This window comes from Podarcis melisellensis (assembly GCF_964234715.1).
Source record: "Podarcis melisellensis genome assembly, chromosome: 3".
Lineage (NCBI taxonomy): Eukaryota > Metazoa > Chordata > Lepidosauria > Squamata > Lacertidae > Podarcis > Podarcis melisellensis.
This window is the reverse complement of record NC_138530.1, coordinates 79,746,739-79,765,500: the sequence shown is the minus strand read 5'-3', so window position 1 is coordinate 79,765,500 and position 18,762 is coordinate 79,746,739. Positions and strand designations below refer to the sequence as shown.

The following is an 18,762-nucleotide window of genomic DNA, read 5'->3' as shown; positions in this document are numbered from 1 at the left end:
AGAAGGTCCTCCTCACCATCGCTATCACCACTTGGTAGGCTCGACGTTGAGCTCTAACCCGTGTCCGGTTCGATTCAAAATGAGTTTTCCACCACCTGTGCTCTAGCCATCTCAGTGATTGTTTCATCACCCTCAGCTCCATGGAAACCACGGGGCTGTCCAGGCTCCATGCAATCGGAGAGGGCACTTCGGAGCCAGACAGTTGATAACTCTTATTAACTCTGCATTCCAGCGGGCCACCAGGGAATCAGCTGAAAGGCCATCAACATGGGATAAAGCATCCCCTACCACTCTCTGGAAACCATTTGTATCCATTAAGTGGCGGGGGCGGACCATCCGAATCGGTCCCACCTCCCTGCAGAGGGGAAGGGTCGCGGAGAAGTCCAGTTGCACCATCATCCCTATTGCACAGCCTTTTGGCTCTCTCCATCTGATGACCAAATGCAAAAGAGGACAGGGATCCCTTGCTTCCAACAGTGGCACGGAAGATAAAATTCCAGTAGGCACACCTGTCTCTTCCTTCCTGTCGCATGTAGCAACATTCCTGAACTGTGGAGCAACGGAGGTCATTGTGAAAGTGGCCCAATAGAGCTTCTTGATTTCAACCAACCAGCCAAAACTTTAGGCTGGCACAAATTATCACACAAAATGCTTCTTTTTAAAGCTTTGATTATTCCGGAAAGTGATCATTATCCCATTTCTACATATAAGGGAAAACATGAAAAGTTTGGGTGAAATGTCCTAACATCACATATAGCTAGGTGAAAATAGAAGATGGGGGAAACACATTAATTCCTTGCCCATGGCTCCCCCTACAGTCCAATTGAGGATGCTGCAAGTCATCGTCTCTACTGATCCTATCACACAAGAGCATTTTGTGGTTACAGTGCTTATTTGTGATGCTTGGAGGTTGGTTGTAACATAAATGTGATGAAACAATACAGCTTGGGACTTTTTCTGTGGCTTTATTTCCTATCAGGAACACATGAAACATAGTTTATATGTCCTTTTCTCTTCCTATGTAAGAGCCACTTAGAACCAAATCTTAAAACAGGTGGTGAACACATGTTCTGCTGACAGGCTAACAATTCTGCAAACCACTTTGAACTTGGCTCATGAATCAAATGCATGACCTTATGGCCCATTTCTGTGTAGTTCACTAACAGCAATAACATCCAGCTTCCCAAAGAGCCATACAGCAGAAGGAAAATCACTTTTTCCAGAAGAAGAAATGGTATCCGTGAATCACATTCTGTACCATTCTTTCCATTCATCATAATGTAATATATTAAGAAAAGAATTCAAGATGTAACTGCAATCACTTCACACACACACACACACACACACACACACACACACACATTTTAAAAGGAAAATAGCCTTGAAAGATTTCATAATGTGCCCCTGGAACTTAGATTTTTAAAATAATAAACAAAAGAACCTGAAGGATGAAACAGAGTGTAAACAAGAAATCTGATTGCACCTAGAGAGGTGTTGTGGGTTTTTTTTAAAAAAAATCTTTATTTCTATTGTGCTGAGCGGCTGCTGCAGTTTTTGCCACAATAACATTCTCTTTCTCCCTCACTGTCTTTCTTCTCAGTGCCATTGTGCAACCCAGCATGCCAAAAAGCACAGAATGTGTTCCTTGAAATAATGGAGAATGGTTAGAATGGTTACAAATGCAAAGAATATACCTGTTGTATGCTGAATATCACTAAGCCAACCAACCAGGAAGGCTGTAAAATATATGGATCCATCCTTTTGAGGAAGGACTTGTCAACCACGAGGAAACAATGGGTGAGATTATCATTAAGTCAGTCTCAGAGTAAAATCATGGAAGTCTTCAGTTCAGTGGGTATGCTCCAGGTATGACTGAGTCAGATACCACCCGATATATTTATTTGTTTTAATTGCATTGCTTATATCCCACATAATGGTGCCAAGTTCTCCAGGTGTCTTACAGCATAAAATGTATTCAGGTATAACAACAAAATAATAAAGTGCAATGCAGCATAAAAACTTGAGCAGCAGAGAGCAAAACACCCTATCAGATTTTAACAGCCAAAAACTCTTTAAAAGCTGGGATTAAAAGCAAAAGGTCCTTCTCTTCTAGAGCAGACGACAAAGTATGTTCAGGGGAGACTCTCTGGGGAGAGCATTCCACAATTAGTGTGCCACCATTAAAAAGGTCCTCTCAACAGTAGCCACCTGTCATACCTTACTTACAGAGACACCCAGAGAAGGGCCTCTAAAGATGATCTGAGGAACCAGGTAGGTACATATGGAAAGAGGCCATTTTGAAGCACTGGCACAATACAATCACCCAGTCCAGGAGCTTCTCTGCACCAGCATTACATGTCCTCAGACTCAAGTATTCCTTCCATGGAGGCTCCCTGGACTGACTCACATGTGAAGCACAGTGGTTTAGACCCAAACTAGTAAGTAAGCTGCACTTGGTTCCTTTTGAAATCACTGGGGCTTCCGTCAGGGCTAACAGGATTTCAACTGGACCTAATTGCAACTAACTTAGTCTGGATCTAACCCAGTATAAACATCCCACCCTACCTGCCCCACATTTGTAGCGGCTTCCATGTGGGAATTAGAGGGTTGTAACTATTCTGGTTGCACTAACACAGAAGGGACTAAATTTCCTGACCTTGTGTGTGCGTGGCTTACATTTTAAATTTACTGACACTTGCTGCCTTACACATTTTTCTTTCCCATTACAAAACCCAGAAACAATCATGAGTGTATTTGCTATTATTGATCAATGTTAACCATGTTCGCCCCAGATAAAATTAAGAACAGCTGATCCTTGTATCCTTCAATGATCTGGTCAATTCTTTATATGCTTGACACAGGGATGGATATCCCTGCTGCAGTTCTCATTAAATGCAACTTACTGCATGAGTCACGGCCATCTTGAGTCATATCTGCACTGTATGTTTTAAATGACATCACATCCACACCATACATTGAAGGCACTCTTGTTCCTCTTTAGAAGTCATGGCTTCCCTCCAAGAAACCTGGGAGCTGTAAGTTTGTGCTGAGAGTTGTTATGGATTTCCATGGCTACACAAGTACAGCCTGAAAACCTAAGATTCCACCCCACACCTCCAGAGGTTCCCAGAAGAGGTGTTCTCCATTTTGGCATAAGGCAAGAAGCACTTCAGAATGCCTTGCAAAAGGCTCCTTCAAAGCACCAAAGGAATGAAGTACCAATAAAAAGAAGGTGACAATGTGTATTCACTGACCAAAAATGCACCTGCAGAAGGCAGCTAATACACTGATGTGGCTCTGTGTATACATGCCCAAAGCTTGACCACATCGTCTCCAATTCTTAGTGGTTTGAGATGCAAAAATAATTCACAGATTGACTTGAAAGAAGCCTCAAATCTCCACAAGGAGATTTGGACTTTGGGGGGCTTTGTTGCGGAGAGAAGTAAACACACCTCCTTCTCCAGGGCTCCTTCTGTTACAGATGGTAGGCAAACAGAATGTCAAAACACACACGTTCTCATTCAATTTACTTTTTTAAAGGAGATTATTTAAGAACCGAATCTGTTGTCGATTTCACCACTAGATGGTGGTCTAAAACTAACAATGAGCCCTTCTGGTGGCAAGGAAAAAGACCCTCCACTGTAAGATGGATAAAATAGTTTTTGACTACTTTGATGCTCTCCGGGAATTGGGAAAGTGAATAGAACTGTTGTCATAAAGATGAACTTCACTGAACACATGGCAAGAGCATATAATGAAAAATTATTCATGTTCATTTTCTTTTAATAGTAATATCGGACTTCTTGCTGTTTATGTTTCGTTCTTTCATTTCTCTCTCTTTTCTTACTGAGTGTTTAAATGGTAGGATGGGAGCTTGCACTAAGTTCTGGATGAGGTTGCACTAAGATCAGGTACAGAGTCTTAGAATGGTATTAGGCTAAGGTGGTGGCCAGGATCGCTGTTAAGCAGCTTAGGTTGGTAAACCTATCCAGAGATGTCAGCCCTAGCTTCATTTCTACATATTTTGGTTATATCCAGACTAGATTACTGTGATTGCCATGAGACTGGCGTTGAAGATGAGCCAGAAACTGCAGTGGTTCAGAATGCAGCAGCAAGGATGCTGTTCTATTATACCATTTTTGTATTGGTTCCATGGTCTGCCTATTCCAGACTCAATTTAAAGTGCTGGTTTTACCATTTAAAACCCTAAACAGATTATTTGAAGGAGCACCTGCACCCACATGAACTTCTCCTAAGCTGAAATTGGCATCAGATGCCTTAGTCTTGGTCCTACCTGTAAGGCCGATGGGGATTATGAGCTCCTTTCTGGCTGGGCTCTTCTCCATGCTACATATGCCTGACTCATTTCATCTTTCCTCATAGGTAGGTCTGCAGACCTTCTGGACACAATCAAGTTTGTTGATATTGTACTATTGGCTTGGAATAAAACACTTGATTAGAGACCTGGCAGTTAAACTGACTGCTCAGACCTCCAAAACAGAATTGCTCTTTATAGGAACATTCCCAAGACAGCACATAAGACAAAACAGAACAAGATGATGAGAACCTCAGTTATGCACAAAGGATATGAAACAGCACCACCCTGTGCTAGGTGGTGTTACATATATAATCATTACAAATCTCCCCGCCTTTCTCTCTAAATTAAGCAGATAACTGCATTTTTATACGGTATATAATCTGCCAACCAGAAAGTTTATTATGTTTGTCTGCTCGCTGCAATTCCATTTTCAAAGGATAAGCATGTTTCACGGATAACTGAGATTGTGTTATCGGGCCATGCTATACCAGTACTGTCTGTTGAGGTTGTGTCATTTGCCAGTGGTATCATTTCAGAGTCATTAGAATTTCCTGGCAGTCCTTCTTCAAAGTCTGGACCCCCTTGAGAAGAAACAGGTTCTAGCTGCAGTATCTCCCCCAACACTTCCTTGGGGTTATCCTCTGGAGAATTTAGCTGACCCATGGCAATCAATTCACTTCCTTCTCTTTCAGTGTATCAGTTCTCTATGTTTACAAGGACTCATGAATGGCCTTTCTATAGTAGTAAGGATAAGTTGCTAAGTTTGTTAACCTCTGTATAACCCCCATCCCGCGGAGAAAGGCTTATCCTCTAAACATAGAACTCGTTTGAGCAGATGAACATAAAAACCTTTTTGGGTGGCAAAGAAAGGTTTGGATTCTTTCCTGATGGTTCTTCCAGTTGCAGAGCCGCACTTTCTTGCCTTCCTGGATGGCAACAACATAGGCTCTAGTTCCTGATTCTAGTCTCCTTGCCTTCCTGTGTTGCACCTTGCCTGACTTCCCTGTTAAATTGATCTTGGAGTGTTTTCTGACCTTTTTCCTGGATCACATTTGGACCTAGGCTGATTCTTTGAGCTTGGCATTAGTTTGTTTGGGCAGTACTGGATCTGCAACTGTATCTTCATTGGTGACTGATTTGGTGGAGGCTAAGATCTCCCGTAAAGGGACGCAGGTGGCGCTGTGGGTAAAAGCCTCAGCACCTAGGGCTTGCCAATCGAAAGGTCGGCGGTTCGAATCCCCGCGGCGGGGTGCGCTCCCGTTGCTCGGTCCCAGCGCCTGCCAACCTAGCAGTTCGAAAGCACCCTCGGGTGCAAGTAGATAAATAGGGACCGCTTTCTAGCGGGAAGGTAAACGCCGTTTCTGTGTGCAGCTCTGGCTCGCCAGAGCAGCGATGTCACGCTGGCCACGTGACCCGGAAGTGTCTTCGGACAGCGCTAGCCCCTGGCCTCTTGAGTGAGATGGGCGCACAACCCCAGAGTCTGGCAAGACTGGCCCGTACGGGCAGGGGTACCTTTACCTTTACCTTTAAGATCTCCCGTAGGGACACGTGTGGTGCTGTGGGTTAAACCACAGAGCCTAGGACTTGCCGATCAGAAGGTCGGCGGTTCAAATCTCCACGACGGGGTGAGCTCCCATTGCTTGGTCCCAGCTCCTGCCAACCTAGCAGTTCTAAAGCACATCAAAGTGCAAGTAGATAAATAGGTACTGCTCCGGCGGGAAGGTAAATGGTGTTTCTGTGCATTGCTCTGGTTCGCCAGAAGCGGCTTAGTCACGCTGGCCACATGACCCGGAAGCTGAACGCTGGCTACCTCGGCCAATAAAGCGAGATGAGCGCTGCAACTCCATAGTCGGCCACGACTGGACCTAATGGTCAGGGGTCCCTTTACCTTTACCTTTAAGGTCTCCCATAACTGGAACCTTAGCCACTGAGGGAATCCCCTGGTGCATGAAAGAACAGACGGTCGAGAAATTAAAACTGAGAAATAAGGGAGATGAAGACCATAAGGAACTCAAACAGTAAGGACGATGATTCTTTTCTTGTATATAGGTTAGCCTCAGAAGAAGGGCATCACATATTGAGAATGTGAACCACTGTTTTAGCTGGGAAGATAAGGATATTTTGCAGTGCTGTATTGGGAGAAGTGACTCATCCAGCCCTGACTGAAATTAGAGAGGAAAGAGGAGATAAGAATCAATGGCACAGCAAATGCCAAGGCTGTGTGCCTCATCATCATGGTGGCTGCTGAAGCTGTCAACAGGAAGGCGTGGGTGGCAGGACAAGTAGTTCAGCCTTGGACATGCTGAGTTTGAAATAATAATGAGACCTTCAGGTAGGTGACAGGTAAGTTGAGATGCAGAACTGGGCAGTAGCAAAGAGGTTCTGTGTTAGAGAGATATAGCTGGGTACAATCAGCAGATCCAAACCCTGAGGATAAAGCCAGTAAACTAGAAAAACAATATTATTACCGTATTTCTCGCCCTATAGGACACACTTTTTCCCCTCCAAAAATTAAGGGGAAATGTGTGTGCGTCCTATGGAGCGAATGCAGGCTCCTTGGCTTCAGCAATAACAACGCGAAGCCTCCGAAGCACAGAGGGAACGCTCCCTCCGCGCTGTTCTGGCTTCTGGGATACAATTTTTTTTTTCTTGTTTTCCTTCCTCCCCCCCCCCCCAAACTAGGTGCATCTTATCCTCTGGTGTGTCCTATAGAGTGTCCAAGCGGATGAGTTCCTTCCTCCCTGGGTTGAAAACTTGGATTTTTCATATGAGAAATGAGTTGTAAAATAAGTGAAGAACACAGGAACAGGAGTTAGGGGTAGTATAGCTTTTTAAGAGGGACGCGGGTGGCGCTGTGGTCTAAACCATTGAGCCTCTTGGGCTTGCTGATCGGAAGGTTGGTGGTTTGAATCCGTGCAACAGAGTGAGCTTCCATTGCTCTGTCCTAGCTACTGCCAACCTAGCAGTTCAAAAGCCTCTGGGACCATATAACACCGGTTCTGAGAGATCTGCATTGGCTCCCAGTATGTTTCCGAGCACAATTCAAAGTGTTGGTGTTGACCTTTAAAGCCCTAAATGGCCTCAGTCCTGTATATCTGAAGGAGCGTCTCCACCCCCATCGTTCAACCTGGACACTGAGATCCAGCACCGAGGGCCTTCTGGCGGTTCCCTCATTGCGAGAAGTGAGGTTATAGGGAACCAGGCAGAGGGCCTTCTTGGTAGTGGTGCCCACCCTGTGGAACGCCCTCCCTTCAGATGTGAAGGAAATAAGCAGCTACCTTATCTTTAAAAGACATCTGAAGGCACCCCTGTTCAGGGAAGTTTTTAATATTTAATGCTGTGTTGTTTTTAACACTTGATTGGGCGATGCCCATAGTGGCAGGGGAAACTCAGCCAGATGGGCGGGGTATAAATAATAAATTATTACTATATTATTATTATATAAATAGGTATGGCTGCGGCAGGAAAGTAAGCAGGGTTTCCGTGCGCTCTGGTTTCTGTCACGGTGTTCCGTTGCACCAGAAGTGGTTTAGTCAGGCTGGCCACATGACCTGGAAAGCTGTCTGTGGACAAATGCCAGCTCCCTCAGCCTGAAAGCGAGATAAGCGCCGCAAGCTCATAGTCGCCTTTGACTGGACTTAACCATCCAGGGGTCCTTTACCTTTACCTTTTTAAGAGGGATTATATAATATCCCTTTATCACACACATTTTATCACACTGTATATTTCAATGCAATAGAAGCAGTAATGTGTGGTGTTAGTTTCTCCCCATCTCTGTGCTTTTGTGGAAGCTTTATATCTTATACCCCAGGATTATGTTAAGAGAACAACAGGTTTGAATTTACAGCTACCTCTGCTGACCCAGTGTTTCAGTGTAGCAAGATGTAGTATGTGACAGGGGAGTTCTTAAATAGATCCCAGAATATAGCAGGACTGTTTGGGTAGCAAAGTCCATTATTTATTATTATTTTATTATTTATTAAATTTCCATGCCACCCTCCATAACGTAGTAACAAACAAAAACCATACCCTTCACCCCATTTTAAAAGGCCATAGCCTAGGAGAAGAATGTCTTTGCCTGATGCCCGAAGATATCTAACGAATGTGCCAGACGAGCCTCCCTGGAGACAGCACTCCACAAGATGGGAGCTACTGCAGAAAAGGCCCTTTGTGTTGCTTCCTTCTAGAACTTTCACGGAGGAGGAACACGAAGAAGAGCCTCAGATGATGATCACAGGGTCTGGGTCAGTTTGTTATAGGATACTGGAGGAGTGTCAAACATAATGTCCTGCGGTGCTATCATACCCTCAGGTTCCCTATAATTTCCCATGGAACCCCTACATCACTCATGGCAATTTGAAAACTGCTGAGGCCAATGGTTTTCCTAAGTCAGATGTGTTGGCATATGGGAATGTAACACAGGTATTTGCTGAGTATGGGTTTTGGCACTCTGGTCGATTTGAGATTTCCCTAGAGTCTTATTGCAGCATGAACTTTCATATACAACAACCTACTTTGTCAGGTGTAAGGTTCAAGCATCTGTTGAAAATATAAAATGTTTCTGAAATGGCAATACCCATACCCAAATTCAAAGTATAATTGGTTATAAGAGAAACTTGAAAATTATTATGAAGCTTCTTTTCAATTGACATTTTTTCAAGGGGTTGAGAATCATTCTTTTCTATGTCTAGCACTGAAACAATGTTATTCAGTTCTTCAACAGGGGAAGAAGATAATCCACAAGTCATAATATATTTAACTGGCTTTTTTAAAAAAGAAAAGAATGCAACATATTTCTCCACAGATGGAGTGAGAAATTATTTCAAATTAGTATAGCATCCTTTTTCTCGGAGAAGACAGTTATACATTAATTCACACCTTACGTACAAAATAAACAAGACTTTGGTTGTCATGCAAAATTCTATATTTGGTTTCTAAGAGAAATAATGAAACATATTTGTCAGTTTCACTCAATGTGTGATGAAGTAAAGAGGAAACATAACAGCAGGGAATATATCATAGTAGGTAATCTCAAAGCTTCCTTCTTTTCAATCAGAAAAGTTATGATCTTATACATGCAAATAATGCAAATAATGCAAATAAAATCAAATCATTCGTTGTCATCGGCGGTCCATTCATGAAGGTCTTAAGATTTATGATAGTAGCAAGTACTGCAGTGACAATCGGTGTGATTCTCTATCTTTGTGTGTTCATGATTTGGAATGGGAGCCTGGATAAAAGAAAAGAAAAAATAGAATTATACTTTCATTCATTGCAAAAATCAGACCCTTTTTGCAAAGAACACCTTAAAGCTTTATTTTCTCACTTAAAATAAAAGCTATGTGTTTATTATGCAATTTCTTCTTCTATATTGTGATTTGTTGTAGTGAAGTTTATGGTACTGTTTTAATTGTACACCATTTTGATACTTTCTCTCTCTCTCTCTATACATATATGAATAAATGTAAATAAAGAAACACCGAGAATTAAGTAGATAGAATCCTAAGGAACACCCCACCCCCAAATGCAATTAGTTCCATATGCTCAAAAAAGATTTTTCACTAGCATTTCTTGAACAGCAGCTGCTCATCTACAGGGCAAATACGTTGTAATGTAGTTGCAACACATTGCTAACTTAACCTTTGCAGAAATGAGGTTGAGGGTACATTCAAAAGCCAGCTACAAGATAATGTGAGGAATTTTCCTGTTCACCCACCCTTAATCTGGTTTGAATGTTGTGATACATATATTGCTCACTTGAATTATACAAGAGTTCAATGTCAATACCAATAGATCTGATATTGCTATATAAGGGTTGGAGCCATCTGGATTTATAAGAGACCTTAAGTAAGTCAGAGAGCAGACTGTGGACTTAGAAGAATGGAGTTGCAGCTTTCAGGCACAATCTTCAAGCATGCCTGAGGATTCCAATATTATTCCAGGGAGGAAGGGTAACAAACACATATTGCATAGGTAGGGGTTTAGTAGCCTCATTACCTGTTTGAAGGCTCTTGCCACACAGCATGTTGCTTCTGATGTGATGTTCTTTGGGACCGGCATTGTCTTCTTAGATCTCATGGGAGTGGGATAAGCCCTTGAGAAACAGCATCCTGCACACTGATAAATAGGTCGCCCATTGAACAGCTCCGTCATGCGTGCGTTCAAGATCAGTTTACATTCAGGGCAGCCTTTCAGATACACAGAAAAGAATATATTTAGATATTAGTGTTGTTCTTGGTTCTACTTGTACTTCACATTGCAACATACGACGGGCTGGGCTGCATTCCAATCTTGAGCTGAACTGGTAGGATGGGCTTCTCACTGTGTGCCATCAATTCATGAATGGCTAAACTCACATCTAACTTTGAAGACAAAATGGTCTACAGCAAGACATGGGAGCCTTCCAGATACTGATTGGACCACAATTCCCATAATCTCTTACCATCGGCCATGGTGGATGGGGCTGTTGGGAACTGGATCCCAACAAGTCCTCCAGGCCCTAGTCTACAGGAAATAAGATAAACTTTCTGATCTGATCTTGGCCCTCTTTCTATCAAATGTTTTGGAACTAGCTAAAGCTTGCTTAAACTAGTCACCTCCCAAAGACCCAAAGGAAACCCCCCTCCCCACTTCTTTCCTTTTTTAAAAAATAAATAAATTCAGTATGGTGCCATTAGCTTAAATGACTATATGGGCCAAAATGTAGCTAAGGCAAAAACTGTGAAATATTCACTGGGAGCTACTAACAAGGTGCTCTGAAGTGGGGTTTTCAAGACAGAACATGCAATTTCACTCCTTGAACATGCAGCACATTTTCAGAAAAAGAAATGCCAGTTGAAAGAATTTGTCGCATACAGGGCACCAAAAACACTAAGGTATTCAAAATCACAAGTCAAGCGGGTAATTAAATGCATGGCAGAAAATAGGGGTCATCTGTTAATCAGATTATTAACAAGTAATGTAGTAAATCATCTTTTGATGTTAGGGAAGCTTAAACAGCTGCAGCTCTTCATTTCCCACATTTGGAGATGCTGACAGATAATACTGCTTTAAAAAACAACTCAATCAAAAATATTATGTGGAAAGCCCCCAATCAAAAAAGCACTGTTAGTGTAAAGTAAATTAGTTAATGTCATATCCATTCATTTTTCATCTGTTTAAAAATTTAATTTGCATTAATTGCAATGCATATTGGTTTTTTTTTGTGGAAAATATTAATAAAATTTATTTTTTAAAAAAGAAAGAAAAAATATAGAAAAGAAAGCATACACATGTACTAGCAGAAAGCTTTCATTAGTTTAAAAAAAATGATTTCTTATGATTATGGGAAGAAATATAATGCCTTTTTGTCAATGAGATTAAATGTGCTACCTATCCAATAATCTGCAGTATGAAATGGTTAACATTTACTTTCAGGGGTGTAATGTACAAAGTGCTATTCAGTCAGAAGATTCTAGAAGTGGCACACAGCCCTATCTTTTGCACATTTACTCAGTATAGGTAAGTATACTGAGTAAGTACAGTGGTACCTCGGGTTAAGAACTTAATTGGTTCTGGAGGTCCGTTCTTAACCTGAAACTGTTTTTAACCTGAGGTACCACTTTCACTAATGGGGCCTCCCACTGCTGCCACCACACAATTTCTGTTCTCATCCTGAGGTAGAGTTCTTAACCTCAGGTACTATTTCTGGGTTAGCAGAGTCTGTAACCTGAAGCGTCTGTAACCCAAGGTACCACTGTATAGGTAAGTATATGTAAGTATTCCTCTTTGTAAAGCTTTAAATGCAATGATGCAATCCAGCAAGCTGCTAAATAGTTTTAACAAGAGAGAGAGAAAATATTTTGCAACTTCTGTTAAAGTGCGGCGAAGAGGACCACTTCCATTACACCTCTCTTTTCTTTCTTATTTCACAATTTCCCATGCCAGGAAATGTCATTTCTTTTCATGGTGCACAGATGATGGGAGCTTAACTGGTAAGTTTTATTTATCCAAATCACTGTCTGCTTAAAAAATAATAATCCAATATTTAATGTATCTCACCTGGAGCGATGAACTCTCGCTCCGGCACTGAATGTAGAATACTCAGTGACACAGACAATATGGCAAAAGCAACAGCTGCATACTTCCCAAAGAACACCATGGCCCTCCTGCAAAAGAGAGAAAAACAAAGGATTTCCCTTCTAGTCATAAGCATGTTTATTTGGAAATACATCCAGTTGATTCCAATTGAAAGTAGCTAAGGAACACAGTTTTCATTGTATTCTTAAATTCTACCCATGGAGAAGGCGCAGAGCTGTAGGACTGTTGGTGGTGCTGCAGCCTCAAGAGACTAGTGACTTATTTGGATTCTGGTCTCTGAATGTAATATGGGATAAAAGTGTGGTTAGCATCTTGAATTTACCATGCAGCTTTAACATACATGCTAAGTCAGTACAGATGCATAAACAATGCTGTCACTTGGGTCAAAAGTTTGGGGTCTTTGTAGAATAAGGATAAGATGCCTTTCAGATGTTGTTGGATCTCAGCTCAAATCGGTCCCAGTCAGCTTGTTGAATGTTCGGGGAGTTACAGACCAACTGCGTCTGAAACTAAGTAGAACACCTATGAGTTCAGAAGTGGCTAATGTTTTGTGAGCTAGCCACTCCTGAACTACAGGGTGTTTCACTAAGGCACTCCACATGGCTTGACTTGCATGTTAGCCAAAACATCCTATTGGCTCAGATAGACTAAATGTTTTATAGGACTGATGTTGTTGCATAAGTTATCTGAGCGGTTTCCAGTGACATATGAGAGCTATGTTCACAAGTGGTGGTTGTTGGTTTTTTAAAAAAATATTGTACACATCATGGTTGTGGACCAAGAGCCAAACAGCTATCTCATGTCATAGATAGATGCAGCACAGAGAGTACGTATGCCTCTCACTTCTTATGAGGAATACCTTGCGTAAACTTGACATATAGGCACGTGCCCAGTATCTCAGAAACACATGAAGTGATGCTAAGCAATAGTTAAATTTAACATTTCCCCCTGTCCATGGGAATACTTTGATGTACCGGTAACCCTCTAGACTAAAATATCTAAAAATATGGTATCACTTTCCAGTAGATCAGGAACAAGCTACAATCTAGCATCCTGCTCATGAATGCTCCCTGCAAAATCTACCAAAATATTTATCTAGGATCCAAAAACCCACAAAAGCCCGACTGGGAAAATGCTCAGCACACACACATGCCACAAAAAAGGTATGGGAGCCAGATCTTCAGAGAAAAAAGTGTCAACAATTATCACTAGGCGCATGAGACAACTAGACATAAAATTTTCCATGCATCTTTATGAGAATCACACTTCCCAACTGTAAAAGCACTATGCTGGAGCTGGCCCTAAGCAGCTTATAAGGACAGTATTTTTATTCATATTTATTCTAAACAGAAAACAAATAACAGAAAAACTACTTTCCAGAAATAACAATGCAACACAAAAAATGCAATCAGACAAGAAGATAGTGCTGTTTAGGCCATGTACACACAAAAATGTGGAAGATAAAGGCAACTGACAAGCAAATCATTCAAAGGAATTAAATTAATAAAATATTAACAATATATCATATTATCAAACACAATTTGTTTTTATATTTTTGTTATAAAGTAATAATGCTGATGAGTCTGTTATATTTATGTGATGATTTCTAGTAAATTGGCATTTAAAAGGAGAGGACTGCCTTAGGCTGCAGTCTTAAGAACACTTAACACGGAGTAAGACGCACTGAACACAATGGGTTTTCTGACTAGACTTGTGCAGGGTTGCACTGCAAGCCTTTGCAGAAATAATCCAGTAAAAATATGTATTAAGGTAATAGCCATTTTTCTCCCTTAATTTTATAAAGGGAGGACAATTTTATTAAGTTTACATTTAAAGCTGAATTTACCAGATTCACACTTTTTGAAACAATATGAGAACTAAAACATAGCCATCCTTTGAAATCCGTACTTACTTAAAATTTTCAAGGCAGTTTCCCCAACAAACCAATGTTTACCAAAAATGCATATTTTAGGTAGAAGGGCGCATAAAAATAAATATATTAGTGGAAATAATATACAAAAATACATATACCAATAGAAATTGCTTGCAAAGATGTGCGCATTAGTCAAAATGACATAAAAATTGTTTATCAGGAAAAATTCACACTAAAGTGCTTAAGAATTCTAATGTGGATTTTTTTTAAAAGAAAAATTGCTGCAGGAATATGGAGAATCCAATTTAAGATTGTGAAAAATGAGAAATTAGCAGATCCTTCCTCTGCTAATGCAGTATCAGAGATCTAAACGGGATAATTTTGAGAAAGTATATGTATTGCTCTCTTAGCTAAATCCTCACTAGTCAAGCCATTTCCAACACGATATGTAAGTAACACAGGCTGGTGTTGTTTTTACCCTGTCACATAGTTGCAACCAATGCCCAACCTGTTTGATGCGTAAGTTTGTTGCATTCACACTTTACAAGTTTAGATGTAAAATATAATGTGTGAAGTAGTCCAAGGGGATTGTTACTTATTAGCCACTATCCACCCAAAGTTGCTTTTTCTGATCTCTTTCCCTGATCCAGAGAACTATGGCTTGTATCAAAAGAACTTCAGGTACAACAGAGCTTTCTCACTCCGTTCCCATTGCAGCCTTTTGCCCCTCACCAAAAAACAAACCAACAGAAACCCCGCTCCTGAAAACCAGGGGACTCACCAGACAAAGAAAGCATGAGAAGACTGCACATGGCCACTGATGTACTCAGGGTTATGTGGCATAAGCTGCGCAAGAGAATCAAAATGAAAAGCTTCATGTGGCTCCACTTGCATTATGCCTATCCCTGGAGAGAGTTCTCCCTAACAACAACACTCTCAAAACAGTAACATGTTATACCCCTGCAACAGCAAACACAACATTTGGTGTTTGGGGCTTTTTTTAAAAGCCAGAATTTTCACCTTCAGGTTTTTATCTAAACCATGCTCCCATTTCAGAGACTGAGATACATTGCACACAAAGAGCTGATCACCATTTGGCTGACACGTTTTTGTGTCTTCATCAAATGATCCCAACGCATCTCGCAAAACAACCCTTATCCATGTTACTCACAAGTAAGCACTACTGAGTTCTGTGGAGTTTACCCCCAAGTAAGTGGATATAGGATTGCAGCCTCAGTCTATGAAGAGAATCACAGTACTTGGTCTTTTTACAAAGAGTCTGCTTTAAAGAAAAGAGATTATATTAGATTTCATATTAATAAACATATCTAAACCATTTTAACAAATAACCTTACCCTTCTTCTTTTCCAGCTGAGGACAGTTGATTAAGGGTCTGAAAAAAATAGGGTTAGGAAACTTAGCGGCAGCTTGTCTTTCGACACTGAGACGGAATATACCCTGTGTTTTTCTTTTATACTAGGAAATTCAGTCATATCTCCCACCTAGATCTAAGCCAATGGATCAACTGTGATGTCTCCTCATTGGCCAACTATTGCTTGATGTAATTACTATTCCACCATACTGATGTTATCTCGTCCTTGACTCTTAAAGAGATCACTTCCTGCATTGTAATATTAAAGAAAGGTCAGATGGTGGGCACAAAAATCAACAATGTTTACCATTTAGTTTTCTCTTGCATTGTCAACCACAGTTTACTGCCATTTTCAGTAATTGCAGCCATTAAAAAAAGAACAACAAAGACAACAGTGGCTTCAGCAGATTTCCTACCAGCTTCTAAAATGGCACAGGGGGAGAATGTTCATTCCCTGTACAGTGGTACCTCGGGTTACATACGCTTCAGGTTACAGATGCTTCAGGTTAAAGACTCCGGTAACCCAGAAATAGTACCCCGGGTTAATAACTTTGCTTCAGGATGAGAACAGAAATCGCATGGCTGAGGCGCAGTAGCAGCTGGAGGCCCCATTAGCTGAAGTGGTTTTCAGGTTAAGAACAGTTTCAGGTTAAGAATGGACCTCCAGAACGAATTAAATACTTAACCTGAGGTACCACTGTAGTCTCTTTCCCCTTCGCAACATTATATTAAGAGCTGAAAACTAGAAAATAACATTTAAAAATTTAACAATGGACCTGCAGTATCTTGATAAATAATAGAACCAAGGAATTGGAGGGAAGTCAATTTGTTTTGTTTTGTTTTTGCATTGTTGTGGTTGTTTTTTATTTTTGTTATTTTTGGAAAATCAATAAAATGTTATTGAAAAAGAAAACAAGAAAATAACAAAATACAGTGGACGCTTGGGTTGCGAACGTGATCCATGCATGATGCACGTTTGCAACTCACAGCCTTCGCAACCCACGTCTGTGCATGCGCGGGTTGCGATTTGGCACTTCTGCACATGCGCAAAGTGTGATTTAGCACTTCTGCACATACGCAACTGCCGAAACCCGGAAGTAACCCATTCCGGTACTTCCTGGTTTTGGCAGTCTGCAACCCGAAAAAACGCAACCGGAAGCGGTTATAACCCGAGGTATCACTGTAGGAGGGAATAGCTCAGTTGGTTAGAGCAGGCTTCCTCAACCTTGGGCCTCCAGATGTTTTGAGACTACAGTTCCCATCATTCCTGGCCACTGGTCCTGCTCAGTGGTAGCGTGGGGGGTGCAGGGGGGCCGGCCGCACCGGGCGCAACATCTGGGGGGTAGGGTTCGGGGGCGCAAATCCACGGGTTAGGGGGCGCAAATCCACGGGTTAGGGGGCGCAAATTACTTGCCTTGCCCCGGGTGCTGACAACCCACGCTACGCCACTGGTCCTGCTAGCTAGGGATCATGGGAGTTGTAGGCCAAAAACATCTGGAGGCCCAAGGTTGAGGAAGCCTGGGTTAGATAACCTAGCCCAGGCTGTGATTCTATCTCCATGTGAGCCACTTGCATATTTCTACATTGCAGTGGTTTGGACTAGGTGACTCTCAGGGTCCTTCTCAACGCTACAATTGTATGATTTTATGATGCTAAAATGATGAAAAATAATGCAGTTTCAAACTATCCTTTTTGCACTCACCCTGTTTGATTCATATTGCAACATTTTCATTTCATATTCATTTCATTCATGGAATGGCTGGTGGTCCAGAGGTTGTCTCTGACAGAAGGGAAGGGGAAGCAATTATCACCAATTCCTCCTTCCCCCTACAGCATCCTCCATCACCTCTCACATTGTTGCAGAGACATCCAAATGGAGCTGCAGGAGGGAACTGCCTTTCCTCACTTCTGTGGATGGGAGATTATATGAGTGGAAAGCTACACACAGGGTTCAAGCCACTATTTCTTTGAAAGCATTATTCGAGTACGGTAAATTATTCAGACCTATTTATATTTAGTGCATAGTTCTACACATGTGCACACGAGTCCCACAGATTTTTGTGTCAGGCTGTGTCATGTCTCTAGTCTCAATCTCCCCATCTCCACTCAGAAGGGGAAGAGGTATTGCCCAGGGATCCTTCATCCCACACTCCAGAACCTTCCAAACCTGAGGGCTTGACTTTACCTGACACCTCAGACACAGAAGACCCACACACGGAGACCTCACCATAGTTTCCAGTGGTTGCAGGTTCAGGCAATTGGCCTTTAGGAAACACAGTTTTTTTCTGAATGGGTGAGGTTAACAGCAGGTGAAAATCATGGCATCTTGAAAAGGTCACAGCAGGCTGCAGAAACAATAGCTCTCTTTGGGTGAGTTCCAACTAATGTTTGCCTTTGTGATCTGTCCAGGGTCCTGGCAAAAGATACTGCCTTGCCTTTTGTGATCCACCATAGCTTACCATAATTCCATTTGCTCTTCTAGTAATTGCCACTTCTTCAAACCAGCCCCCCCTTGGGGCCTTGAGGCCACAACAGGTTGCAACGTAAGGCAACTTTTAAAAAAATAAAGTGCCAGGTAGCATGATAGCACCATTGCAGGGAAGCCTATTTTCTGTAGGTTACAATAGACCTGTATTTGAAGATAATTTCAGACCATATGGAATTCTTATACAAAATGTGCATTATATTAAAGACAGATGTTTGTGTTAAAATAAATTTTAGTACGTATTAGAATAATTGAGTGAAGCATTAAGCACTTTTATATTCCATTTACTTCAGTGAGAGTTAAATGCATGCTCAATTTTCCATCTTTAAAAATCAAATCAAAGTGCTAAACTTTGCGTGAAGTGCACCTAATGGTTATACTCGCAACATTATGTTACTCCCTTTGCTAGAATAACTTAATTTTAGAATCACTTATTATTTTCTCCATTTTATTCTAAAAATCCACTTGTGAATCAGAAATGTTATTATGCATCTAGCTTTTCATATGCACTCCAAGTAATTTTGTTTTTCCCTGTTCAATGTATGTAATACCCCATTCAAATCAATATTCTCGTGACAGCAACTATACCTGTAGTTTGCAATCAGTGATGGAACAGCAGGGGACTTCAATTCCCT

General features: G+C 41.4%; 1 protein-coding gene across 1 annotated transcript; it reads right to left on the bottom strand.

Moving 5' to 3' along the window:
- Positions 1 to 8,921: 8,921 nt before the first annotated feature.
- CGA (glycoprotein hormones, alpha polypeptide) lies at positions 8,922 to 17,569 on the bottom strand. The gene is given in 7 exon segments (XM_081905617.1): positions 8,922 to 9,548; positions 10,316 to 10,506; positions 12,359 to 12,465; positions 15,052 to 15,077; positions 15,080 to 15,116; positions 15,626 to 15,663; positions 17,345 to 17,569. Coding segments are annotated over 7 exon segments (513 nt in total). The 5' UTR covers positions 17,375 to 17,569; the 3' UTR covers positions 8,922 to 9,464.
- Positions 17,570 to 18,762: the final 1,193 nt, after the last annotated feature.